This window comes from Sorex araneus, chromosome 7 (genome assembly GCF_027595985.1).
Source record: "Sorex araneus isolate mSorAra2 chromosome 7, mSorAra2.pri, whole genome shotgun sequence".
Lineage (NCBI taxonomy): Eukaryota > Metazoa > Chordata > Mammalia > Eulipotyphla > Soricidae > Sorex > Sorex araneus.
In genome coordinates, this window is record NC_073308.1 from 31775763 (window position 1) to 31803535 (window position 27773).

Consider the following 27773-nt stretch of genomic DNA (forward strand, 5'->3'; position numbering starts at 1 on the left):
TATAGTATAGGTATATTTTCTTATATTTTATTGTTTTAAAAAACTTTATATGACTTCTTAAATCTGTTAATTTCATATCAAGAGCTACATGTTTGGATGTATAAAAATTAGAATTGTGTGCAGTTAAAAATTTATGAAGAGGGAATGCATTTTACCATAATTTATAAAGTGATTCTAATGTCCTTAAAGCATCTATTGTAGCTTAGTCATTATTGAGCCTCTCTCTTTTTGTTCATGTATAGCACAGCAGGTAGGGCGTTTGCCTTGCATGCGGCCGACCTGGGTTTGATTCCTCTGTCCCTCGGCAAGCTACGGAGAGTATCCCGCCTGCACAACAGAGCCTGGCAAGCTCCCCGTGGCGTCTTTGATATGTCAAAAACAGTAACAACAAGTCTCACAATGGAGACGTTACTGTTGCCCGCTGGAGCAAATTGATGAGCAACAGGGGGACAGTGCGACAGTGCTACAGACTTCCTCAGACCTCACAACGAGGGCCAGTCTAGTGGCGTGGTGGTAGAGCACATGAGGCTCTGGGTTTGGTTTCTACAACCACCCAAATCAAACCAAATCAGAACTCATAGTTTTTATATGAGCAAGTGCATTTTTTTTAATTAGAGAATGATTTGGTAATTACCATCAATTTGCTTCTCAAGGAGACGTATCCGGAAAATAAAGCTTTCTACTCTCAGCTCTAGCTCCCCTGTATCACGGTTCTCTAAAACCACTTCACTGAAAAAATAAGCTGCTTCATTTATTTGTATTTGCAGTTTAAGTCTAGGCATCTTAGGCATGTGTAAAACAGAATAACAAAGTTTTAATTTTTTCACACTTAGAAAATTGGCCTTCTAGTTCACAGCATTTGGTCTCATGGAAGATTATCATGCATGGTGTGAATGTAGAGCCACTGTTTATGTATTTCAAGTACACAGTAGACACCAAAGAAATTTAGTCCTGTTTTGATATTTCACAGTATTTTAAAGAAACTATGGTACCTGAGGATATAATTATGATCATTCAAGTTTGCTTATAAGATGCAGGTTTTAAGAGATTTTACATTTGACCTTTCTTCCAAAAGACCTTTCTTCCAGAATCCTCTGACTGCTGATTTTTTTGTTTAAGTGACCCTGCTTTTCATTTGACCTTCCTTTTCTCACAAACTCTCCATCATAAGTTTGCTTCTCCTTCCTTGACTCGGACGTAATGGAATCTTCACCAGGCCTTGTTTTCCAGTGCCACTTCATAGCTTTTTCCTACAGTCTATCACTTCTCCATTTGAAGCTATTTCCATCCAGATAAATAAATGTTTTTTTTTTTTTATCTCTGTCTCTTGATCTTGAAGGCCAGCCTGTAGTCTTTTTTTTTTTTTTATTTGTCTGTAGCCCTTTTCTCTCAGTTTTTCTATCCCTTTCCTGATACCATATTGACTTTTATGTCTCCGGATCTCTTGGACTAACCTGCCAGACCCCATGGCACTCAGTGGGGTCAGCTGACCATCATGTTTTACCTTCTTGTTCTCTGGCAGAATGTTAAAATCCCCTCTCGAACTACGATTCCATCTCTTTCCACGCTGACTTAACCTTCACCTGATACCAACTGCCAGCTGCTGTTACACATTTTCCAGATCTCTTATTTGAGTTCTGGGTTTCATTGTTTTCACGTTCTTCACTCTTAAAACTGCTACTTGAAATCCTGGACCATAGCCCATGTGGATTCGGGCTCAGCAGATGATGCCATTTTCCATTTGATAGAGATCATTTCTGCTCTCTTGTCTTATCCCCTCGGAGCTCTGGGTGAAATCTTTCTGCTTTGGGCTTTTCACCTCTTGCTCCATTGCTCACCCCTTAGCCTGCCTTCCCTGATTGTAGACATATCTAACACCCAAAGATAGTAGAGATAAGGACCAGAAGGATTGCTCCATGGCTTAAAAGCCAGCTGCACATGCTGGGGGAAAAGGCAGCTCAGATAAAGAAGGGACCACCAAGTAAAGGATGCTTGGAGGACCTGCTCGGGATCGGAGATGTTTGCTGAAATTAGACCAAACATGATGGCCACATAATACCTGCATTGCAGACCACAACACCCTGAAAGAGAAAGAAAGTAAAAAGGAATCTGCCTGCCACAGAGGCAGGAGTGGGGGTGGGGTGGGGGGGTGGGGATGTGGTAGAGGTGGGTGGGAGAGATACTGGGAACATTGGTGGTAGAGAATGGGCACTGGTGGAGGGATGGGTACTTGATAATTGTATGACTGAAACGTAAGCACGAAAGTTTGTAAGTCTGTAATTATCTCACAGTGATTCATTAGAAAATAAAATTAATTAATTAATTAAAAAAATCTCTGTAGGATCTGTTTTTCAACACCAGCAGCTTCTTAGAACTTGCCTCTCGTGATTTTTAAATCCATTGTTTTGGTTCTCTAATCTCTGGCTGTCCCTCTTCTAGTCCCTTCAGTGGCTCCTCTCTCCCCAGCCTTTTGGGGGCAATTTTTACAATTGTCATTTTGGAAATTTTGCTTCTCTTGTACCTACGCTCTCACTCATGACTTCTAATATTACTTTGACAAGGTGACTCTTTGTTTCTGTGCTGTACCTGATGGTGCTCCGCAGACCAGGGTGTGCTGCCAGGCTCCGGCATGCAAAACATTCACTCAGGCCTTGGACCTTTCTTCCTGATCACTTGTCATCCTGTTGATCTTCGATTTGCTCGAGTGGGCACCAGTAACGTCTCCACTCGTCCCTGTCATGTGCTAGTGTAGCCCAGTGGTATTGTTCGCTCCAGGAACACGAAGAGCCTCAAACTGTTCGTTCAGGGTTTAGACGAAGAAGTCTGACCATGTTATAGGTGGGCGGCCACACAGTCTTTTGTTGTCCCGTGGAATCCAGTTGGTAGCAGTTCTAGTCCAGCAGTCGGCTCTGAATCAAATTACATGTCCGGCCCGTCTGATTCCCGACACCTTTGCAAACGAGACAGCGTCCCTGATTCTTGGTCATCGACGGAAGTTGGAACTCCGGGTTCCTTCTCTCACTTGAGTGAAATGTGATATTCCAAGCATAGCTCTTTCCTTTCCTCTTTGGGATCTCTGAATAGTGTTCTCATCCTGTTTTCATAGGACCCAGGTCTCTGAGGCATATGTTAGTGCAGGAGAAACGGTGTAGTAGAAAAGATCTTCCCGGAGCCAGGGGTTCTTTGTCCTCTTAACATTTTTTTCTTGATACACCTTAATTTTCAGACACCCTGACAAAGGTTCGTTGGGTTTAAGTTTCTGTGAAAGATGAACTTCCTCTGCTAAATTGTAGAGTCCTCTTAATTTTAAGAAAAGCTATAGAGTGGGAATCACTGATGAGTCTTACCGATGGGCTAGAAGTTAGATCACCAATTATTAACCTATTGAGTTAAACGGCAGCCCCTTGAAAATGAAGGTTTTAGTAGTAGTTGAATAGTGACATAAACAGGTATCTAGTTCCATGTAATTTGCCAAACTCTCAAGGTATGCATAGAAAAGAAATAGCTCATCTTTTGTTTTAAATTGTTATCTTATTTTTATAAAGTTGTTCACAATAATTTATTGCATTCAGCATTCCAACACCAGTCCCAGCACCATTATACCCTTTCACCATCAATATTTGGAATTTTCCCAACCACCACCCCAGCTTGCCCTAATAGCAGGCCCCAAATAATTAACTAAAATTAATCAAAACAGGTTTCCTTAGAGGAAAATGTGTAAAGATTGTTGTTTCTCACCCTGAAACTACTAAGCCCTTGTATAAGCGATTACTAACACATTGTTATAGGTTGAGCATTGTGTGCTAATATTTTTTAGTCGAGATTGTTTGCCTTCTACTTTACATCATCCAATGAGGTGTGTTACTCCTGGTACATCAGTGGTATAGAGTATGAGATGCTGTGCAGTCGCATTTGCTCCAGGAATTCTAAAATTTTAAATAGCTTATACAGCTGGAGGTAATTTTTTTTTCTTTTTGGGTCACACCTGGGGATGCACAGGGGGCAGGGGTTAATCCTGGCATTGCACTCAGGAATTACTCCTGGAGGTGCTCGGGGGAACCACATGGGATGCTGGGATTGAACCTGGGTTGGCTGTGTGCAAGGCAAATGCCCTACCTGCTGTACTATCGCTCTGGCCCCCTGGAATTAAATTTTTAACTGAATGGTGGCTTTGGGGTCTGGAGGCATCTCTGCAGCTTGTTGATCTCTTCTGAGATTTATTTGTGAATCTCTGCATCAAGACTGGTTAATGAGCTTATATGGTGCCAGAGGCAGTTCATGGGCATGACTGCCAGGCTCCTGGCAGAACAGGCGTTGGGGGAAAGTCACCCCTCTCCAACTCTGTGAGAGCCTGGAGGTGTCCGTCACAAAACCTGCATATGTGAGTATTTCAACTGCTTTATTCATGGATGATGCTTGTCCTGAGCCGGTGGAGATCAGCTTTGAGCATGGTGGTGATTGTGTTCTGGGGGGGCTTCTGCTGCCAGGTCGAGCCCATCTTTTAATTTGTAATTTGGACATCTGGTTGCATTTAGATTGCAAAGAGGGAGACTGTTACAAACTGGTTTAAGCCTTGAGTAGCGGCTGGTTTAAGGTTTCTAGCACCAGGGAGAACTCTCTGGATTTACCTTGGCTAAGTTCTTTCCCCTTCCTGCTCTCTCCATCTCCCCGCTTTAGAAGCCCTGTGAATAGAGGCAGGGAAAGACGATTGTTAGTTTGTACTCGCAGGTGGTCTCTTTCGCTGTAATTTATAGCTAGAGAAGTATATACTTCCGCTGTGGCCTTTCATACTTTTTCTTTCCCTTCAAATGAATAAAATAGTTTCTATAAAACAAAGTATTTGCTTACTATTCTGCAAGGGAGAGAATCCGAAATTTGCAGACTGAGAGTAAATAGATTCCTTGCGTCGAGGCAAGATTAAGGATCCCCTCTGCTGACCCCCCCCCCCCCACTGGGGTTTGTGGCGGCCCTGGAGAGCTGTTGGAGCAGCTGGAGTGGAGCTTGAAGGTTTGGATGGACTGAAGCCTAAGCCAGGGGGAGAACTGACACCCAGCCTTGCGGAAGATAGAGCTCTTGAAATTGGGACACGCCACACAGTTAATCAATGAACACACCTTTGGTGGGGTAGGGAACCAACCATGCATTAAGATTTCCATATATGTAAGGTTTATTTAAAGTGAGAGAAACCAGTTTTGCCAAAGGCTCCGAGTATATATTTTTAAGTACTTTCTTTGTTACTATCTCATGTGTTTTAACAACTTGACATGTCGTCTCAAGCACATTTCTATTGTGTTCTACTTAAAGATATCAAGTGTTCACCTTTTCAGTTTCATTAGTCAGTCATGAGTAATGTTGGCAAAATTTGAACACGACAAAAGAAAAGTTATTAAGTGATTCAGAGACTGCTAAGAATCTATTGGAGTTTGTGTAAAGACTGCCAACAGCTTTCCACTTGTGAGGTAGAAAATAAACGTTAAAACCTGAAGAAACCTGGGTAGAACTGAAAATGATGTCTTCTGAAGACAAGCTTATACATATTTTATGAAAGAATTTTTGAAATTAAAATTTTTGTCCATATGTCTTTGTCAGATTTTTGCTCATGAAATTAGCCAACTTTGAATCCGTGTCAAAGGTGATTTGATCTGAAGATTCAGTATTTTTGTCTTGACTTGCTGGTTATGAGAAAAACAGAGGAACTTCTAATTAAATGTTTTTAGTTCAGCATTTGGTTTTGGCTTCAGTGTGACATGTGTCTCTGCATGTTTGAAGAGTAACTCAGTCTTATTGACGTTTATTGAAAAACTAAAATAGTTACTCCATAATTCAAGATATAAATGAATTGTAAGTTGAATGAAAGATTTATGACTTCTATGAGGCATGTTCTTCTGTCTTTGTATTTTAAGTCCAGTTAGGGATTTCCAAAGCTCCCATGCAGCTCTTACTTTCAGGGAGATAGGTTACTGAGAGGTTAAATTTATACATTTGTGGTTTTCTTCATTTTAATCACTTGTTACCAGAATGATTCTATCTCTTTCCCCTTAAAAAGAAGTTTCTAGGAATTCTTTGTCAGACATCAAAAACATTGTGCTTCCCAGCATTTCTTTGCATTATCTTAATCTTTTATTTAGCAGTTCCACTTAATAGCCTCAGTACTCATGATTTGGCAAGAATCAATTGTTTCTCTTGCCATTTGATTCTTAATCATGAGTGAATGGCTGAAACTGTGTGTGTGTGTGTGTGTGTGTGTGTGTGTGTGAGAGAGAGAGAGAGAGAGAGGGGGGGGAGAGAAGAGAGAGAGTGACAGAGAGGGAGGGAGGGAGGGAGAGAGAGAGGGAGGAAGAGAGAGATTTCATACCTGTTACATTTTTGACATCATTTGACAATTTGGGCAATGGGTGACTTCTATGTCTGAAATTGCTACATGTAAAGTTTATTCCTGTAAGTGGTAAAATTTTAATTTTTGTAATAAAAATATTTCTAAAGTGTATTACTCTTTCCTCAAATGGATGCAGTGTGTACTGGAAGCCCTACCAGCCATATTCCACTTAAGATGCTCTGAACCCCTGGTTCCAGTAACCCATAGGATTTGTTGTGTTAATTTATGTTCCCGTCAGTATTCTGGATGTGCAGTGTCCTTAAGGACTGCCAGATAGATTAGAATTCAAGAGTGGTGTTGTGGAGATAGAAGGCATAAACAAACATATTAAGCTTATCTGTATTTAGGATCAGTTGTTTCTATTACTCATCATTGTGTTGAGTGAAACTGTGATGCTAGCGAAGTAGATTGTGGTGTATGAGGGGTTTTCCTTCTTTGATTAAACAACATGCACCATGTTAATATTGGGAGTCCTATCTTTCGCACATGCTCATGATGGTTTCCATTCTCTCTTCGTGGTAGTGATGTGCATCATCTTTTATGGTTTTTTTTTCTTTTTAGTTTCTTCTATTCCATTCCACTGTGAAATCACAGTAGTTTAATGCAAGTTCACCAAAGCGCAGATGGCTAGAATTACTCTGAATGGTGAAAAGAGGTATTAACTGATTCAAATACTTGCCCATGCACACATTTTGATGACATCTCTCCCTCCCTCCCTCTCTCTCTCTCTCTGTCTCTCTCTCTCAGTTAAGAGTGTAATTTTTCAAATCTTAAAAATATGCAGCACTCATTGTTTCCCATTAAAATAAACCTAACATCCATTGTTTTCATTAGAAGCAGTTGGACCAAAGTTAGTAGGGAATAGTATAGAAGTATGAGAAACATTTTATACTATACATTTAGGTGAAAAAGCACGTATCTTTTCATATATCGCATTTGTCCCCTTAAAGACATGTACATTTGTACCAGTGTGGAAGGACCTGAGTAAATGCTAATAAACTGCTGTATGTCAGAGTGAGCTTATAGATTTTTAGTTTTACTTTTTTTTCCTTTTCCCTTACTGCTTTATATTTTAATTCAAAAACTGAGAACCGTGTACATGCTAGAATTTTAAGAATGAGAAAAAGCATAGATGCTTCTTGTACGTTGTCCTTTCATATTTATATTTTAAATTGACTTTCCTGCCTTAGATATTTGTATTTCTGCCTGACAGAATCCTGTTCAGTGTTCTCCCTTCACCTCATGGAGGTGAGAAACCTAAACCATCTTTGGAATTCTTATGGTCCACCTCGCACACAGGTACTGTAGTGTTTATGTGTGCACCGTGGGTGTGTTCAGCTTTACAACAGCCTAGACCAATATGGAAACAAAGACGAGTCTAACAACCTGGATTCGAGTCCTGCCCCTGTCACTTCCTGCTTTTACAACCATAAACATGTTACTCAACACATCTCAGCTTCCAGCCCTCATTCTAAGTGGAAGCCAGCACTGGGCTGCTGGCTGTTTTAACTGTGGGTAGGACGAAAGCTAGGATTACATAGTGCCCATATGCTTCGAGATATGTGAGTGTTCAACAGTTCTTTCCTCAAACATTTCTTCCATCTTACCTCTGCTTTGAATTTACACACCTGCTCTTCCTGGCATCTCTTGGCAGTCTGAACTAGGAAGAATTTCTTGATGAGGTTGATGACTATCATCATCATTAATTTTGTTGTTGCTATGTGGCTGTAAGAAATTTAGACATTTTGGGGGTAGTATTTCTACTATGAAATTTTATTTTCATATACCTATGGTATTTAAATATTCTATGTAGATCTGTGCTTTATGCTTATGAAGAGTTTTGTTCGTGTTTGTGGGTTTTTTTTTTCACCTTTTACACATCCGGCGATGCTCAGGGATTACTCCTGGCTCTGCACTCAAGAATTACTCCTGGCAGTGCTTGGGGGACCATATGGGATGCTGGGAATAGAACCCGGGTTGGCCGTGTGCAAGGCAAATGCCCTACCTGCTGTGCTATTGCTCCTGCCCCTCATGAAGAGTTTTGATTTTGATTTTTGTTACCCCTATTTCCAAAGGGCCAGTTATTATCTCCTTACTATATCTCAGTGGCCAAGAATATATTCACCAGACCTTATAAAATTGATTTGATCCTGCAGCTGAATGGTTAGAGGCTTTGGTTGGATGCTGAGAATGAACTCTGGCTGTTCCATTCATTAGTTTTGAGACTTGGTTAGTCTCTAAGATCTTTTGGTTTCCTTTACTTCACCTCTGAGGTAGAATCGTTAATGTTATTGTCCTTATGAGGAACAAAAGAGAAATGATAGTTCATGTAGTAGATTTACACAGGTTCGTCATTCACTATTATTTTATTATACTCATGATCAAAATTTGTTTTATTTAACCTTCAGATTTATAGTAACTAACTCTTCTCTTTTTCCATTTTAAATCATCCCTTCCTTCCCCTCCCCTTCCTCCCCTCCCCTCCTCTCCCCTCCCTCCCTCCCCTCCCCTCCCTCCCCTCCCTCCCCTTCCCTCCCCTCTCCTCCCCTCCCCTCCCTCCCCTCCCTCCCCTTCCCTCCCCTCCCCTCCCCTCCCCTCCCTTCCCCTCCCTTCCCTTCCCTTCCCTTCTCTTCCCTTCCCTTCCCTTCCTTTCTCTTCATCTTCTATTTCTCTCTCCCTCTTCCCTCTCTCCCTCCTTTGCTCCTTCTCTTCCCTTCTTCCCTCACTCCCTCCCTCTTCCCCTCCCTCCCTCCCTTCCTCCCTTCCCTCTCCCTTCCCTCCCTTTCTCTGTTCCTCTCTCCCTTTCTTCCTCCTTCCCTCCTTTCTATCTTTGCTTTTGGGTCACACCCAAATATGCTCAGGGATTATTTTGGCTCTTTGTTCGGAGATCATTTCTGGCTGGCCTTGGGGGAAACATATGGGATGTTAGAGATTGAACCCACGTCAGCCCATCCAAGGAAAGCACCCTACCCACTGTACTGTCTCTCTAGCTCAAAATACTTAACTTCTCTGGAGGAAAAAAAAAATTAGTTTGTAGTGATAACATAAAATGCTTACAGTTATTCTCTACAGTTATTGGGATAAAACTAAGATCAAAAGAGTAAGATTAAAAAATATAAATTGGAAAGAAAGTTGTTTAATATCTGTGCTAAAGTGAAATAATATTGTAGAATGAATAATTAATTATTTTAAAAAGTAATTATGATTTTATTTTTATTTTTAGATATTTGATTTAATGGATGCCAAAGCACGTGCTGATTGTATCAAAGAAATTGATCTTCTTAAGGTAAATTACAAGCTATGCCTTTTGAACATAACTGAAGATATTAATAAAATTGTTTTATTAAAATAGTACACATATAAACAAAAATATTTTAAGATTCAGTAATGCTATACTCATTTACTCATTTCCAGTAAATTTGAAATTCAAAGAATCTGAAAATTGCACTTGAATGTTGGTATATTAAAGAATGTAGTTATTATTGGATTCATTGTAAAGTAACATAACAGGAATATTTAGTATTACTGGGTTTTTTTTCCAATTTCAAATTAGAAAATAGATTAAAAAGTCATAATAAATTGAAGGCATTTTTATTATAAATGTACATATTATTATTGTCTCAATAGAAATATATTGAACATGTGAACTGACTCAAATGGCTCACAGGTTTAATTTTTAAATTTTATCATTATTGAAATCCCTTTTTGAGTTTAGAAAGGGAGGATATTAAGTGTATATTGGAATTGACTTCCCAGGTTTCTCATTGACTCAAAAATGATGAGATTTCAATGATTTTTATATTGATTCTAATTCAGTTCACTGTTTTAGTTTGGGCTTTTGGACCATATGCAGCTGTGCCCCTGGATTCCTCCTGGCGTACTGCCCAGTGCTCCCCTCTGAAGGGGGTTGGGGCGCCACCAGGGGTGCTGGGGCTGGAACCCCGCCCTTCCACATGCAAGACAAGTTCCCCACCATGCTGTATTCTCTCTCCGTAATTTCAGACCATAATTTCTCTAGGGAAATGCTGTTCCTTATATTGTATTTTTGATATTTATGTTTTTGGTGGTTTGTTGTTGTTGAGCCACACGCAGTGGTGCTCAGAGGTTATTCCTGGCCCCGCACTCAGGAATTGCTCCTAGCCATGCTAGGGGACCCTCTGGGACACCAGGGACTGAACCCTGGTTGGCCACGTGCAGGGCAAGCTCCCTGCTGTTGTACAGTCCCTCAGCCCTTTATTTTTGATGTTCTGATGTAAGACTTGGATGTTTTTGTTCCACCTGTTCTGGTTTGTGCCTAAAGTGAATCAGACATAGCCTAGAAGGTAAACCATGTTTCCAGCTCTCCTTTTGTTCTGCTCTCTCTGCACACCTCACATATGAAGAAACTGCTTTTAAAGTCCACTTAAGCTTTTATCGTAGAAGTCACGTCATCCTAAAAAGTGGGGAAATCATAAACAGAAAAAAAAAAGAGAAGAAAGCACACAAGCCTCTAGGATAATTCTTGAATAATTTTTTTGGCAAACTACTTGTCATGTTAACTTGTTTAGTGTTTGAAAACAAAAAAGATAAGTTTGTGTAAACTGGTGCAAATATTTTCCTACAAGATTAAAACTTTCCTAGGATGATTTTATGCATCTATCTGCATAGATAATATATTCAGTGCTGCATGTATATTATTCAATACAAATCATCATTTAAATAACATATATTTAGACACCTTATGGCAGAGCCTGGCAAACTACCCATGGCGTATTCGATATGCCAGAAACAGTAACAACAATGGTCCTCATTACCATGATCCTGAAAGAGCTCCCAATACGCCATCAGGTTATACTAGCACTCGACAGGGAGACGTTACTGGTGCCCGCACTAACTAGTCGATCAACAAAAGGATGACAGTGAAACAGTGATACTGGATACCTTAAAGGAACGGGTTTCTTGCTGACCCAAACCAGCTGTTGTTGGAGTTACTATGGAGTTAGTCCTAAACTCACAGCCGAAGCGAAAGGGGTACTGTATATATCATCAAGTATCTTAAAAGACATTTTTCATTTGAAAGGTACCATTTTTAGCAACTGGTTATTGAATTTGATCATTCACATCCATTTATAAACATATTAGACATAGGAATATTTTGCAATTTTCCTGTGTTTACTTTTTATTCCAAGTAAGTAAAATTGATACCTAGTTTGACTATTACTAATTATAATAGTTGTTTCAAAGTTCACTGGAATAAGAAAACTCTAAGTATGTTAAGATTTCTGTAACTGAAAAGTCCCTGTAGTGATGGTTCACTAGCAAAGACAGATTCGGTCTCATTGCTGTCCTCGCACTTACTGGCCTGTTACTCGTTATAGCTGGTGCCAAAACAAACTGTGAAAACAAAACTTAAGTGTGGACCCCTATTGAGCATCACAACTGAAGTACCGAAATGCAGCAGTTCAAAATGTCTAAGCACAGTCATCACAACTGTAACAGTGAAAATGGGAGGAGAAGGGGAAGGGGAAAAATACAACTTACAGACATGCATACCTATATGCTACCATTTGTTCTGACATTGAATGTTATATGGGTTGAAAAAAATAATAATGGAGACCATTCAAAGGCTTATTCCAGAGGGCTTAAAGATGATGTGACATTAATTCCCTTACTTGCTGGCATTCCCAATCCCCTTAGCTGATACCCGTCCCTAAAATCACAGTCACAGTCATCCCGTTGCTCATCAGTTTGCTCGAGTGGGCACCAGTAACATTTCATTGTGAGACTTATTGTTACTGTTTTTGGCATATCAAATACACCATGGGTAGCTTGCCAGGATCTTCCGTGCGGGCACGATACTCTCGGTAGCTTGCCAGGCTCTCTGAGGGAGGCGGAGGAATCAAACACGGGTCAGCCACATGCAAGGTGAACACCCTTCCGCTGTGCTATCACTCCAGCCCAAGTCTCTAAGATAGCAATGTGATTCATCACCTAGAGAAAAATTGTCCACTCTACTTGGAATCTATTTTTCCTCAATACCTATCAAAGGACTAGAGCGATAGCACAGTGGGTAGGGCGTTTGCCTGGCACGTGGCTGACCTGGGTTAGAGTCCTCCATCCTTCTTGGAAATCCCGGCAAGCTACTAAGAGTATCCCGCCCACACAACAGCCTGGCGAGCTACGGGTGGCATATTTGATATGCCAAAAACAGTAACAACAAGTTTCACAATGGAGATGTTACTGGTGCCCACTCAAGCAAATCAATGAACAACGGGATAACAGAGCTACAGTGCTATAAATGGATGGTAGGATCTTAAGTTTAATTCTTAAGTTACAAAACTGTAAGTGACTTCTGGATTCTAATTAGAAAACTTTCACTGCTTTTCTTCCCCTTTAGCAATTGAACCATCCAAATGTAATTAAATATTATGCATCATTTATTGAAGATAATGAACTAAACATAGTTTTGGAATTAGCAGATGCTGGTGATCTATCCAGAATGATAAAGGTAGGTTTTTGGGTTTGTTTTTAGCTAAAATTTTGTATTTTTCTAATGTAATCACCTGTTAAGCATACGAGGCATATGAAAAACTTTAAAGACATCAGTGTGCTAGATAGGTAATAAGTATAGATTTGCAGTAAACAGTAAAAAGCAATGGTGATGATTGTGATTACAAAATTGCATAACCTGGTGACATTTACAGTTAGGTTAAATATATGAACACTTCAAAATCAACTTGGAAATAGATGGAGAGACTTGTATTCTAATAACTAAAGTTAGAATGTGCAGCTTGATTTTGTTGCGTAGATCAGAGCCTTATCTCTGAATATTAAGGAAAGGCCATAAAGAGCAACCTGAGGTGTTCCTGGGGGGATCCATCAGAGACTAAAGCAGGTTCTACATTCAGATCTTCAACTTCAAACCCCAATTTAGCCATTTGCAGCTTATTTGGTTTTCTTTCCTAAGGACATATTAAGTGGGGTTAAGTTCAACTGCATATTATAGAAACCCCCAAATAATAGCTTTAAAACTGCTTGTATGCCTAAGTTTTTAACTTCTACATTACCACATCTTTTCTCTTCTCTTCTCTTCTCTTCTCTTCTCTTCTCTTCTCTTCTCTTCTCTTCTCTTCTCTTCTCTTCTCTTCTCTTCTCTTCTCTTCTCTTCTCTTCTCTTCTCTTCTCTTCTCTTCTCTTCTCTTCTCTTCTCTTCTCTTCTTTTCTCTTCTCTTCTTTTTTTCTTCCCTTTCTTTCTTTCTTTCTTTCTTTCTTTCTTTCTTTCTTTCTTTCTTTCTTTCTTTCTTTCTTTCTTTCTTTCTTTTTTCTTCCCTTTCTTTCTTTCTTTCTTTCTTTCTTTCTTTCTTTCTTTCTTTCTTTCTTTCTTTCTTTCTTTCTTTCTTTCTTTCTTTCTTTCTCTTTCTTTCTCTTTTTCTTTCTTTCTTTCTTTCTTTCTTTCTTTCTTTCTTTCTTTCTTTCTTTCTTTCTTTCTTTCTTTCTTTCTTTCTTTCTTTCTTTCTTTCATTCTTTCTTCCTTCCTTTCTTCCTTTCTTAATTGAATCACTGTGAGATAGTTATAATTTCATGATTGAGTTTCAGTCCTGTAATGATTGACACCTATCCCTCCACCAGTGCACATTTTCCACCACCAAGCTCCTCACTATTCTCCCCCACCCTATCCTAACCCTCTCCTTGACTCTATAGCATACAGTTTTCCCCATACTCTCTCCCTCCTTTTGGGAATTATGGTTTGCAATGCAGATACTGAGAGGCTATCATGTTTGGTCCTTTATCTGCTTTCAGCACACATCTCCCACCCCAAAAGATCCCTCCAATCATCATTGACTTAGTGATCCCTTCTCTATCCCAACTGCTTTCTCCCCCAGTACATGAGGCAGGCTTCCAACCATGTAGAGATCCTCCTGGCCTTTGCCTCTGTTGTCCTTGGATGTTAGTCGGATTTGTTATTTTATATTCCACAGCCGAGTGCAGTCATTTTGTGTAGGTCCCTCTTTTTATGACTCATTTAGCATGATACTGTCCATGTCGATCCACTTATATCCAAATTATTACCACATTTTCTCAAAATGATAATAAATAAACTATATCTTTGGGTGGTTTTAATTGATCACTTAGTTGATTTCTATAGGAGCATAGTATCATGTTTCGTACATATGGAAGTTGTGTACATGGTGGCTGCGGTTGTCATGATCCTGACAGTTCCTCAGAGACCACACCTTTCTACAGCTGAGTCACCATCCCAAGGCAGCGCAATGGGTGAAGGGTACTTACTGGCTGTATTTTAAGGTATTTTGGTGGCTTCAGCCACAAAGTGTGTTCAGCTGCATCCTATTAGCCAGAGTTACATCTGACGAACATAATCTTCTTTTGATTCTAGTAGAAGCTAAATTTCTGTTACTATGGGAGATGCGTTGAACAGTGCAGGAATCAATGGATACCAACCAACCAGCTGTGAAAAGTGAGGCTAACATTTTGGCAGAGGTTCTCAGGCAGGGAGAGTAGTGGGAAAACTTTATAGTGGGGAAAAATAAGTGAGGACTTCAGGTATGCCTTGATTGAAAGCTGTAGGGAAACTAACTAGAAGTGGGTGTCTGTTGTAGTTGTCTAGGATTGCAGATTTCATTTGCTTTGTTTCGTCCTACAATGGCTCTGGGGCAAAAATTAGGTATGCCGTGCTAGTCAAGTCCTCACAAATCAAGTCTTGGTTTAGAAGGGTGATTATTACCCGCATTTTTGCATGATATTAAGCATCTTCAGTAGAGACCATAATCTGACTTCTTAGAAGTCTTATCATAGTTTGGCTGCCTGGTGTTTTAAGTAAATAAAATGTTGGTTTCCCGGTTAGATTGTTAAAGGTTCTATTTTTATACATAGTCTGGCCGGACTGTGTATAAAAATAGAACCTGTAACAATTATCATTTATAGATTCAGTCTCAATATATTCTGGGCCACAGGTAGTTATCTCTGCTGCATAGATAGTCTCAGAAAACAAATTTTGAAGTTTCATGTACCTGATACTTGTTCTTTACAGTGCTTCTTAGCAGCAATTTTGACACTTAGAGAAGTTAAGTCTCATCACAAGTAAATGAAGCATTGTTATTTTTAGTTTTGTGTGATAGAACACTCCATGTATTTATGGTGAGTGTCCATTAAAAACTTTCAATTCATAGAACTCCATTGGAAAGTTAGACCGAAAACCTTGACCGTCTGCCTAGAAAAATGTAATGTCAATACACAATTGATTTTCCTAACAGAGCATTCACAGATCATCTGATCTAGGTGTTCACAGATTCTTGAGCAGAGTTAAGAATCCTATCTCCAGGATGGGTTTGTTATCAGCCACTGATTAATGTCCTTTACAATGGCCAGTGACATCACCAGGAAGGTGGAGTCAGCTTAAGACTGTACTTCTAGATTATGAAATCTAAATGACAAATAAAGTGCATTTGTGAGGGTGCTTAGATATAAATTCATCCTAATAATACACACACACACACACACACACACACATATATATCTGCAAAGCTGATTCTAAGTCCCGTGTTCAGTGTGACTCACATTTAATCATTTATCTGGGATTTTCTGTTTTGGGGAGTTTCATGAGTAGCACAAACAACTGACTGCCAACAAAATGCATCTTTGAAAATGAATGAGTTAAAAAAAAAAGAGATAGTCTTAATTCTTAAAAAAAAATGCAAATACACAAATATAAAGTTTTACAAGACGGCTATCAAGATAAGACATATCTAGGGAAGCATACTGAGTTCTTATAAAAGAGAACAGCTATGTGTGTGTCTGTATATATATATATATATATATATATATACATATAGCTGATACCTTCAGATACAGGAGTTATTTACTTATAACTGGGAAGGAAAAATGGCAATTCTTTATTAGATATATACTTGTCAAAGGCAGAGCAAGATGCAGTTTCACTTTTAGCATCTTGCCCTGGTTGAGAGATGGACGATTCAGAATTTTGATTGCCACCCAGAGGTTTTTGATTTTGTTCAGTTTGCTTTTGGTTCTTTCCTCTTCCTTCTCCACACATATCCTACTCTGCCAATCAATTGTCACAGCGTGTCCTAGCATATTGTTGTCTTTCAAAGGAGTATTGATGTAAACCTATGTTCTTTCACCTGAGCAAAGAAGTTTAGGGATAGAGGGCCGTTTGGAAGCTCTGTTACCTCTTTGGTAAGCAGATTCAGATTTCTTAGGTCTCTGAAGAAGGAAGACTGTCTTTGTGTTCATGAACTTAACTCCCAAGTTGTCTTGCAATCAGCTGACATGATCAGATGATTTTTTTTTTAATCAGCTGGTCCAGAGCAAGATGTAGTAAAATAGATTTAAGCAACCAGAATTCTATCTTGGTAATGTGTAGAGAAATACTGTTGTAGCTTTGATAGATATATTTGTGAATTACCCTTAGAATTTGTGAGTAAAATGTGAAGGCATATATCAAGTAAGAATTTATTTAGGAAATATTTTTCAAAAAAAAAAAAGACAGAGACTGAGTCCTAAAATCTTAGAAGCTTTGATTTCGACACACCCCACTGCAGCCTCCTAATTCCCACTCACATAGAAACTTCATGTAGTTTGTAGAAGACTGAATAGGTTCTTCCACAGAAGATGGGTAATATTATTTCTGTTTTCCCTCTGATAGACATTATTGTGCAAAATATTCTGGGTCAGTTTTCTCAACTACTCTTGGAGCTATTCTAAAGGCTGAAATATTGCCAGGTCCTGGCTTGATGACTGTAACGGAAAGTTTGAGCCGGCACGCGCTCTCCGCTGAGATGCGACCCGGGTGGCCATACATTTGTGCGGTCGCTCTGATGCTGATTGACCACGATCCGGAGGCCAGCTAGACTACTTTTGGTACCAGCAGCTGCTCACAGAAATGTCTCTAGACTGTGAACTAAGCCATAGCCCCACGCTGGCCAATGAGGGGAAAGGTCTTTCTTTGTGTTTTTTTTTTTTTACCCTTTTCGGGGAAACGGCGTGGCGTCCGCCATTTTATAAGGACCATTAAGGAGGTACGAACTTGGTGGCATGGGAAGAAAAAAAAAAGAAGTATGAACTTGCAGCAGTGGGACACGGGCTCGATCTCGGGACAGGGGCGATTGTGGCGCGCTCTCTGCCAAGATGCGACCCGGGTGGCCACACGTTTGTGCGGTCACTCTGATACTAATCAACCACAATCCGGAGGCCAGCTGGACTACTTTTGGTACCAGTAGCTGCTCGCAGAAATGTCTCTAGACTGTAAACTAAGCCATAGCCCTGCGCTGGCCAATGAGGGGAAAGGTCTTTCTTTCTTTTTTTTTTTTTTTTTACTCTTTTCCGGGAAACGGCGTGGCGTCCGCCATTTTATAAGGACCATTAAGGAGGTACGAACTTGGTGGCATGGGAAGAAAAAAAAAAGAGGTATGAACTTGCAGCAGTGGGACATGGGCTCGATCTCGGGACAGGGGCGATTCTAGCGCACTCTCTGATACTAATCAACCACAATCCGGAGGCCAGCTAGACTACTTTTGGTACCAGTAGCTGCTCGCAGAAATGTCTCTAGACTGTGAACTAAGCCATAGCCCCATGCTGCCCCAGGAAGGGAAATGATGCAATTTCTAACATAAATCTCCCTGGACTTAGTTACTAAAATACTAAAATACAGAACTCCGAAACCACGTGGCAGCTATCACGGCTGCACGACTTCATATCTCTTAATTCTCAGCAATGGAAAACTAATTATCAAATGCTTCCTTGTTAGCAGAGCTTTTTTTGGGGGGAAACTCCAACAATAGTGAGTTTTGTGTTGAAATATGGAATGTAATCAAGGTAAAGAGAAAGTGAAGTGAAATTTATCAGCTACACAGGCAGAGGTGGGGGCTTGGGGGTGGGAGGTTTACTGGGGTTTTTGGTGGTGGAATATGTGCACTGGTGAAGGGACAGGTGTTCAAGCATTGTATAACTGAGACATAAGCCTAAAAGCTTTGTAACTTTCCACATTTTGATTCAATAAAATTAATTAATTAAAAAAAAAAAGTTTGAGCCAGCACACCCTGGTGTTCTTGTGTGTATTCAGCTTTTACAGTGTAGTATTTTGAACCTGAGCAAATACCTAATTGTATTGAAAGAAAATAATGTAATAACTTCGAAGGATCTGACTGGGGAGAGTTCTCCTGGTCTTTTCTCAGATAGAATTAATCTTAGGTGGATTGATGCCTTTTAAATAGTAAACATTGGGCCGGAGCGATAGCACAGCGGGTAGGGCGTTCGCCTTGCACGCGGCCGACCCGGGTTCGATCCCCGGCATCCCATATGGTCCCCCAAGCACCGCCAGGAGTAGTTCCTGAGTGCAAAGCCAGGAGTAACCCCTGAGCATCGCTGGGTGTGACCCAAAAAGCAAAAAAAATAAAATAAAATAAAAAAATAAAATAAAATAAATAGTAAACATTTCTGTTTTTCCTCTCCATTTAATTTGATCACTTAGTATTTATATAAATACAAAATGAAAGGCCTTGCTTTATATTAGTTTACTCAAATATGGGAGACTCTTATCTTTCCTCCTTCCATTCCCATCTCCCAGAGAGAATTGGTCACTGTTATGTGTGAAAACTCTTCCAATTTCGTTCGTGTCTTTACCTACACATGGATATAAAGATAGAATCATTGTGTCTGGAGAGATAGTACAGTGGGTAGGATTTTGCCTTGCACTTAACCCATCTGGGTTCAATTCCCAGCACCCCATACGGCCCCCGAGGACTAATGGAAGTGATCGCTGAGTGCAGAGCCAGGAGTAAGCCTCGAGCACTACTGAATGTGAACCCAAGACAAAACAAAAAAAAAATAGGCCAATCATAATATATTTAATAGTTGGTATATTGTTAGGCCATTGAACTTTTCTGCGTTTTTAAATAGAGAGCAAACTCACAAAGCTTTGTATATATTTATTTGATAATATAATAGTCTGTTATTATAGTAGATAGTGACAGATTTCTAGCAAACATGTTTGCTAAATAACAGGAAATGTGCATTATAAAGCTTAATAGTACTGAATTACTCTCTTAGTTACTGTGAATAACTAAGAATTTGGAAATAACTAAGAATTTATAACTAAGTGTAATGGGAACCTACGATGGCAGTGGAAGAATTTTAGGCAGTGATGCTGTAAGAACTTCGTTGCTTAGTCTTAGTAATTGAGTTGTAGTGTTCTCATGATGAAACTTGGCCAATAATAACATTGTTTTGGTGGGGGAGGGCTCTCCCAGATGACCCCCAGGAGTGTGGCTGCTATGCCCAGCAAGTCTCAGCTGGAGAAACAGTTGGATGGGTCAGATGATGTGCTACTTGGACTCTGCCATGCCAGGGACCACCAGGCCCACCTCAGTAACTCAGGGGCCCCTAAGGCCATACTGGTTTTGGAGTATTTGGAGTAGGGATGAGGCTATGTGATGCCAGCTTCTTCTGTATTAATGTATGTGCCCTTCACCGCCTACTACCTCTCCTGCCCAAGGAGATCTTTCTCAGGGTTACTGTCAAGGGCATACATAGACATCTATATATGTCTACTGTGAATATGTGTACGGTGTACATACAGAATTCTGTTGGAGTAGGTGATACTTATCAACTTCTCACATCATATTTCATTACATATCTGATTAACCCTTTCCTATCTTTTCTGGATTTCACATAAATCAACCCTTCTATACTTTTTACCACCTGATCTTATATCTTCTGTGTCATTAGACATGTATACCCTCACTTTCCTTGGCCATACCTGCAAAACCAACTGTGTCTATCACTGTTCTTCCTCCCTCCCTCCTTCCCTCCCCTCTTCCTTTCCTTCCTCCTTCCCTCTCTCCCATCCTTCCGATTCTTAGATGTTCTGATCCCTGGCTTTTTGCCTTTCTTTGGTCAGACTCTCAGAAAGGTTTTTCAGAATCTCGTCCATCATCATTCAGAACCATTGAAGTCATTGTTATTTTAGACATGTTCAGGAAGTACATTGTTGAGTTCAATTCATTCATTCACTCATGTATTCACTCAAGAAACCTCTATGGGAAAGACAAAGTGATAAGGTGGTAAAAGGTATCATGTCGGTTGTACAAGTACAATGAGGAAAAATTTTAAAGGGCAATAAGAAATTTAGAGGAGGGGTGTTTCTGTTTGAAATAAGATAAAAGCAGGCCCTACTGAGTGAGTCTGACCACCACCACCTCGGCCTGACGGCTTCGTGGTGTCCTGCTTCTTTATTTTTTCCCTTCACTGACACTCAGTCCCAGCCTTGCTTCCAAAATTCCTCCAGCGATGGCCATTAAATGACTTCTGTCACTGATCCAGTCCTCCTTCCAGAACTCATTCTGTTTGATCTCGGCTGCAGTTGGCTCTGCTTCTCAGCCCCTCCTTTTGAAAGAACTCCTCTGCTGGCTGACAGGGCCAGTGGTTTTCTTCCTTCCTCTCTGGAGACCTGATTTTCCGCTGCTGAGTCAGTCTCTTCCTGCTGCCCTTTCATGATGGAGTTCGAAATCTCCAATTTTCAACCCGGCTCTGTGGCCTATTTATTTTTTCCCCTCAAGTGTCATTCAGAAACTCTCCACCCAGCTCCGTTTGTGATTCTCCTCTCACAGTGTGACTGTCCTCTCCCACCTGGAGAGGGGGTGCTTTGTATCAGCTCCCCCAGAATCTGCCACGGGTCCTCCCACCTGTTTCTCCACCTCTTCCCAGAGGTGGCGAGGGGGTAAACGCAGAAGCAGAGAGAAGCTTCCACATTTTCTTAGAGTTTCCTGCTGAGTGTCAGGATGACCTTGTGTGCCAGGATGCATGTGATTCAGATTAGAAACTCTCAAGGGTCCATCCCTGTGTCCTTCCACGCCCCTCTCTGGTGCTTGGGACAGTGCCCTGTGCAGAGCAGGTGCCCGGCACAACACCTGCAGTGGACGTGACCCCTGCTCCCTTGTGCTGTCATTTGTTGACTGGGCCTTTTCCTTGTCCCCACATATCACTTGTCTGGGACACCGTGCTCCCCCATCCTCATGTCCCATCCCGTTCTTCACTCAGACATCGCTTCCACAGGGCCGTGACTGCTCTAGGCTGTTAGTCTTCAGTATCCCACTGTCGTAGCACATGGTGATCTCTCCCTCTAGTTATTTGTGTGCTTGTGTCATTCGCGTTCCTATTTCCCGTTTGACTTAAAACTCTGCTGGGTACAGAGCCGTGTCTGTTCTGCTGGCCAGATAATCTAGGGCTGTACCTCATCAGTGGGCTCAATCTTGTTCCTTTTCTTTCTTCTGTGCTTTTCCGTCTCAGGGGCCAGTAGGTGGCATGGGTGTGGTGTACCAGTCACAGCCATTTCCTATTCCGGCCTCCTAGAGTCATTGCTGAACTGTTCATCTCTGCTGGCCTGGGAGAAGGCAGCATTCCGATATAGAAAGCATTTTTTTTCTGGTCCAAAGAAATTCTAAATTTTTTTTACCTAAACTCTTGTATGTGTGCTAGGCTCAATTCCCCCTCCCCTTAGCCTCCCGTCTCAATGGGGAGGTTGAGACACACCTGACCCAGTCCTCAGGGATCACTCCTGACAGTGCTGGAGGAGTATATATGGTGCTGGAGATTGGGCCCAGGCCTCCTACAGGCAGCACTTAGGTTCCAACCCATTGATCTCTCTCTGGCCTCTATACACACTTCTATATAAAATAGAACTAAGAGCATTTGGAGAACTGTCACTGTCATCCCGTTGCTCATCGATTTGCTCAAGTGGGCACCAGTAATGTCTCTCTTTGTGAGACTTATTGTTACTGTTTTTGGCATATCCAATACGCCACGGGGAGCTTGCCAGGCTCTGCCGGGCGGGCGCGATACTCTCAGTAGCTTGCTGGGCTCTCCAAGAGGGGCGGAGGAATCGAACACGGGTCGGCTGCGTGAAAGGCAAACGCCCTACCACTGTGCTATCGCTCCAGCCCTTTGGAGAACTAAAATTAAAAAAACAAAACAAAATAGAAGAACTTCTCTTCTAAAGAGCTTTCTACTTTATAAAGTGACAGTTGAATTAAGAACACAATTCATTTCTCTACAGTAAGTAATCACCATGCATCACAAGAATATATCTCACTTTCTCAAACTCTCAGATTAATTGGGGTATAAGAGAAAATATAGCTCTGGTCTGTATTCCAGAAATGAACCTCTAGACAGAATTACATCAAAGATTTTTACAAGTAAATAATTAATTGGTTTAGAGCAGGCTGACAAATATAATCAAGCAATCTATAGCTGAAATAGTCGGTATTTCTCTAATTAGTGACAAAGGAATACCTGAGGCTATGGTCAGATGAAATACTTCCCACATGAATTTTAGGATAAAAGGCAATCTAGACTTTTTCATCATAGGTTTTTTTTTTTTAATTTTTGGTAATCAGAATTTGAAAAAAAAAATCTCTTTAAAAGCAAATTTTAATTTAATAACATGCTATATACTACACATTTTCTATATTATACCCCAAACCAAACCCATGCATCCTCCATTTTATGCATTTTAAGAATATAGTTTATTTCATCCTTCTAATATAAAAAAATATATATTTACTGGTGGAATTGAGAAACTAGATAAATATAAAGAAGTTTATTTTAGCTTGTTGGTAGTAAACATAGTGCTAAAATGTGTAGAATTTTCAGAGTCCATATTTCAAAAATATCATGAGCTATTGTTAATTTCCTCTGATTGCATATTGGGGAATCAGTTTAAGAAAAAAGAAAATGCAAAAGTACATATTGGTATATATATATACTTAATTTGGCCTTTGGGGGGGAGCTAGGGCCCAAACATGGCAGTGCTCAGGCTTACTCCTGGCTTTGTTCTCAGGGGACCTTATGCAGTGCCTCGGATCAGACCAGGGTCAGCTGTGCCCAGTGCAACACCGTCAGCCCTGTACTCTTCCTCCGGCCCCTGTATTACCATTAAAATTTTTTTTTATCTTTGCTAAAATACAAACACAACAAAATAAAACCTGATGTAATGATTCTCTCAGAGGAACTCTTTGAAGGTGTTGATCTCCCCAAAGATTTTATCTGCCCAAAGATTCCATATCACACAGTTTAAAGAGAACAAGAGTTTTTTATTCTTCCTATAATTGTTGATGTTTGTGGTGGTGGTGGACATATGCAATAAGATCATTGAAGTGATCGTTCTTCCATGAAAAGTGGTTGGCCCAATTCTAAATAATTTATTAAAGTTATCTGTTCTTATTGCCAATCTATTTAAAGAAAGCATATCTTCCTGGGTTGCCAACTTTTTATTTTCTACATCATTATCACTCCTGTGTTACGTCCTTCAGATCGACACATAGGGACAGCACTGTGTCTCTGTGCCGTAGAGAGACAAAGCTACTGTGTATATTAATTTTTACTTTGCTTGAAATGCCTTTTGTTTTAGGTTTTTCTTAAATCACTACATAGGGCGGTTTTAATTCGGGGCTGGAGCCATAGCACATTGGGTAGGGCGTTTGCCTTGCACGCAGCCTACCTGGGTTCAATTCCCAGCATCCCATATGGTCCCCTAAGCACCACCAGGAGTGATTCCTGAGTGCAGAGCCAGGAGTAACCTTTGTGCAACACCGGATGTGACCCAAAAAGAAAAAAAAAAAAACCAAAGTCACCCAAATTTTCAGTTTCAGTCAGAGGGTTACGTACATCTGTCAGATGGCTCCCTGCGCAGGGTTGTAGAGGACTGGAAATCCAGCTGTCAGCTGGGGCTGCGAGTTCACCCCAGGTGTATGGGGTTTTCTTTCTGGTTCCTGAGCTGTTGGGAGAATCCATTTCTTTGTATCTGGCTCACTAAATTCCTGCTAGCCTGGGGCTGTCACTTGCCACTAGTCCTGCTGTCCTCTACTCCCGGGGTGCTGGCACGCCCTGGAACGCCCTCAGGAGCATCCCCCTGCTATGAAGGCTCTCCCTCTGCCTGCTTCCCTCATCAGCTCAGGTGGCCACAGGCTGCCCCCTTTTGTGATGAACTCAACAAGAAGCTAACCAGGAAACGAAGTAGCACATTCAAGATCTATTGCCATAAGATAGCACGGGACGGGCATGGTTTTCCTCCTCTCCACGTGTCTCACTCACACATAGGAAGAAGGAATCACATGCCTGGGCTTGGAATTTGGGGCTTGGGGAGTGGCAGTAAGATCCCTCTTAGAATTCCGCCTCCCGCGGGTGAATAAATTAACCATACCAACAGTGCTTTGGTGAAAGCATTGCCTTCGACTGTTATAACTTATATATCTCGTTCACCTTCTTGGTGGTTTTATTTTTTACATTTGCAGACACAATTTTATTTGTTCTTACCCAAATGTAGAGGCTATACTGGAAATAAAATCACTTTGAAGTGTCTTTTACGCTCTTGACCTTTGGATCCTGAAGGCAATAAAAGGTTCCCAGTTGTACCATCTATCTCTGTTAACTCTGATTTATAGTTTACCAAGTCACCCACACTTTCCCTTTCAGCATCTGACATAAAGCAGATAGCCCTAAGGATACAACTGTGAAGATTGCTAGTGACTTCACATGCAGGCTGTTTTCTGCTGAGTCTTTTGTACAAAATTGTTGTCTGTCTTATATATAACCTTAGAACTGTGTGGCAGTATTCAGATTATAAACTAGTGGAACTATGAAGAAACTATACCCAATTGAATTTTATAGACATAGGTACACACATAACATACATATCTCTGTGTCTGTCCATATGGGCTGATTTTTCTCTGTAGGTGTTTTATACATGTAGAATTACTTTCAAAGAAACAGTGCTACTGATGCCAGTTGAATTTTCTTTGATACTTAAGTGAAGTATCAGTGAAGTAGTATAGAGCTTAGAGATTTTAGTAAATTGAAATCTATATACTACAGTGGCTGTTATATAGCTCAGTAGGCATGACTAAAAGGCAGTGTGCCAATTTTGAATTGTGTTTATTTAGAAAAACTCTGAAGGAAACTTTTGCAACTCTTACTTGAAGATAATGTTGATCTGTAGCTGCCTTTCGCAAACTGTTTCAGCTAAAGATAGTCAAGTAAATGATAGAGATTCTTGTCCCATTTTCTTTCATTTAGCTTATACTGAGAGGCTTATATTGGCTCATTTAATAACTAGTAATAACCTATATAATTTTGACTTTGGATAATATATAGGTTACATCGATGTTCTACTACATTATGATCTAGAAATAGCTTGTTAAACTAACTGGGTTTTCCAGCACTGCAGGAAAGGAAACAATGAGAAGAGTTTGGAAAGGAAGTATTTTATCAAAGTAGATGGGTGAGCTTCCAGTTATAGATACTTTCCTGGTTTTAGGGCAATCTTCTCTGTTGCATTTTGTAACCTCTGAGCAACTCAAGATATCTGATTTGTGTTCATATTCCCAAGAGAAATGGTATCCACACGTTGTAAATTAGTATCACATGCTCAATACTAGCTGGACTCTAACCAGTTTACACAGTGTATAATTACAGCCTCAGTTATTGAGACCCCCTTGTATCCTCAGAGGAAATCGGCTTCCCCAGAAAGACTAGTATATAATCAAATCTCATAGACTTGGCCTCTATACTTGAAGAAGAACCTTATCTTTTCCACCATTCTGATTTCATTCTTGGTGATTTTAAATCTGTTCTGCCTAATGTGCCCAGTGAACATATGTTTATCTAAGGACCAATATCCCTTCTGATGGCAAATGTTTGACTTAATTGCAAGTTTAAAAAACAAAGAACATTAGCTTATGTCATTTCCTGGAGACCAAAAATAGTATTCGCTGGACCTATGAAGGAAGATCTCTGAGGTGTTTTATATTTGTTTAGCTGACTGGATATTTGAAGGATAGGACCTACCAATAAAGTAACCATTTTAAAGTGTGGTACTATGACACACAGGTATTTGTTATTTGTGTATTGTTTGTAGCTGAAACTGTAGGCTCAGTGATTGTACTTTTGAAGTGGAGGGGACCCCATAGATCATTGCTAAGCTGTTTATAAGTGAGGAAACTGAGGTCCAGCAAGGTTAAGTGGCTTGTTTAAGGTCACACCATCAATTACTGTCAGGCTTCCCGGTCAGGTCGGTTATTAAAATGTGACCATGGATTCTGTTAGTGGCACATTAAACAGTTGAGAACACTCCCAAGCAGGAAGTATTTCCTTAGATTCAACATAAATTACTTCCTCTTGTTGTTAGATAATTGGAAGAGATGGAAAACAGCTGCTGCCTGTAGTTCTGGTTCTCCTAGGACTTCATTATTTCTCATTATTTAATTATAATTTCTCTTAATCACCTCCAGGAATGCCTTGCATAACCAGGATCATGTTTGTTGCTTTTGTTTTTGTTTTAACTGCCGAAGTGCATCTCCAAAGGATGCTACAGGTGTGGTTTCCAGGACCGGCCACGTTGTGGTGCGGCCCTTTGTTTTAAAACATGATGAAGCATGAAGCTAAGTGCAGGGAGGGTCTCATGTGATCCCACGGCTCTGGACCATGCAGCTCTGTCTTTAAAGAGCAACGTTCTCCACTGGGGGCTCTACGGGTTGACACACCGCAGAGGTTAACTTGGTGTTCCTAAAATAGGAAGCTCCTTCCCTATTTCGTTTCCTCTTTTTTCCCCTTTTGATGAGTCAATTCTGAGTGATATGATTGATGTTTCCCTGCACCATGCCTGCGATGGAATGCTGGGCTTGTAGGGTCTAAATTCAGGAACCATGGGGCCCCATTGAGTCCAACACAGACCACCTCCACTGTGTAACTGGATTTGCTCATGGACTTTTAAATTCTAGGAAGAAATTTGATAATTTTTAAAAGAAATTCTTTCTTGGGAAGTCTCAGAATGGAAATAGCTTGTATGAGCTATTGAAATCATCTTGGGGAGGCGCTAGAACCATCCGAGAGGAGGTAGTAGCATCAGGTCTGTTTGAGGGACGCTTCTTGTGTCTTTGCTTGAGTAAGGTGGATTTCCAAAGGGGTGCTGAGTCCTGTTTCTTTTCTAAAAAAGGTAACGGATGCCAGGAAACCTCTGATGACCACTTAAATACACAGCAACTTTTCTAGTGGCAATGCAAATGTGTTTGAATGTATGCTGACTTTTACACAAGTGAAAGGTTTTGCACATAAGTGAGAATATAATACAGTGTTTTTATATTTTTTATATGTATAGGACTAGCTTTTGGTTACACTCTTCATTAAAAAATTTGAGAAATGTCTAATATATATTTGAAAATTGTTGATGCACATTCTGATATATTTTTAAGGTAGTGTTTGAAGTTTTGAACAGTGAAAAAACTAACCGACCCTTAAAAAAAGAACTAAATGATGGCTTATACCTAAGTGCTAATTTCTGATTCCTCATAGATTTTTTTTTAGATTTTATTCAGTGATAAAAAGCTAC

The 27773-nt window shown here is 40.4% G+C and overlaps 1 protein-coding gene across 2 annotated transcripts in view; it reads left to right on the plus strand.

The window, feature by feature from the left end:
• Nucleotides 1–27773, plus strand: part of NEK7 (NIMA related kinase 7) — a 145175-nt gene that overhangs the window by 75598 nt on the left and 41804 nt on the right. For both annotated transcript variants that reach the window (XM_055144859.1, XM_055144858.1), the window contains 2 exons: nt 9600–9662; nt 12753–12863. In XM_055144859.1, coding sequence (XP_055000834.1) covers nt 9600–9662; nt 12753–12863 — 174 coding nt within the window. The remainder of the gene's footprint in view (nt 1–9599; nt 9663–12752; nt 12864–27773) is intronic.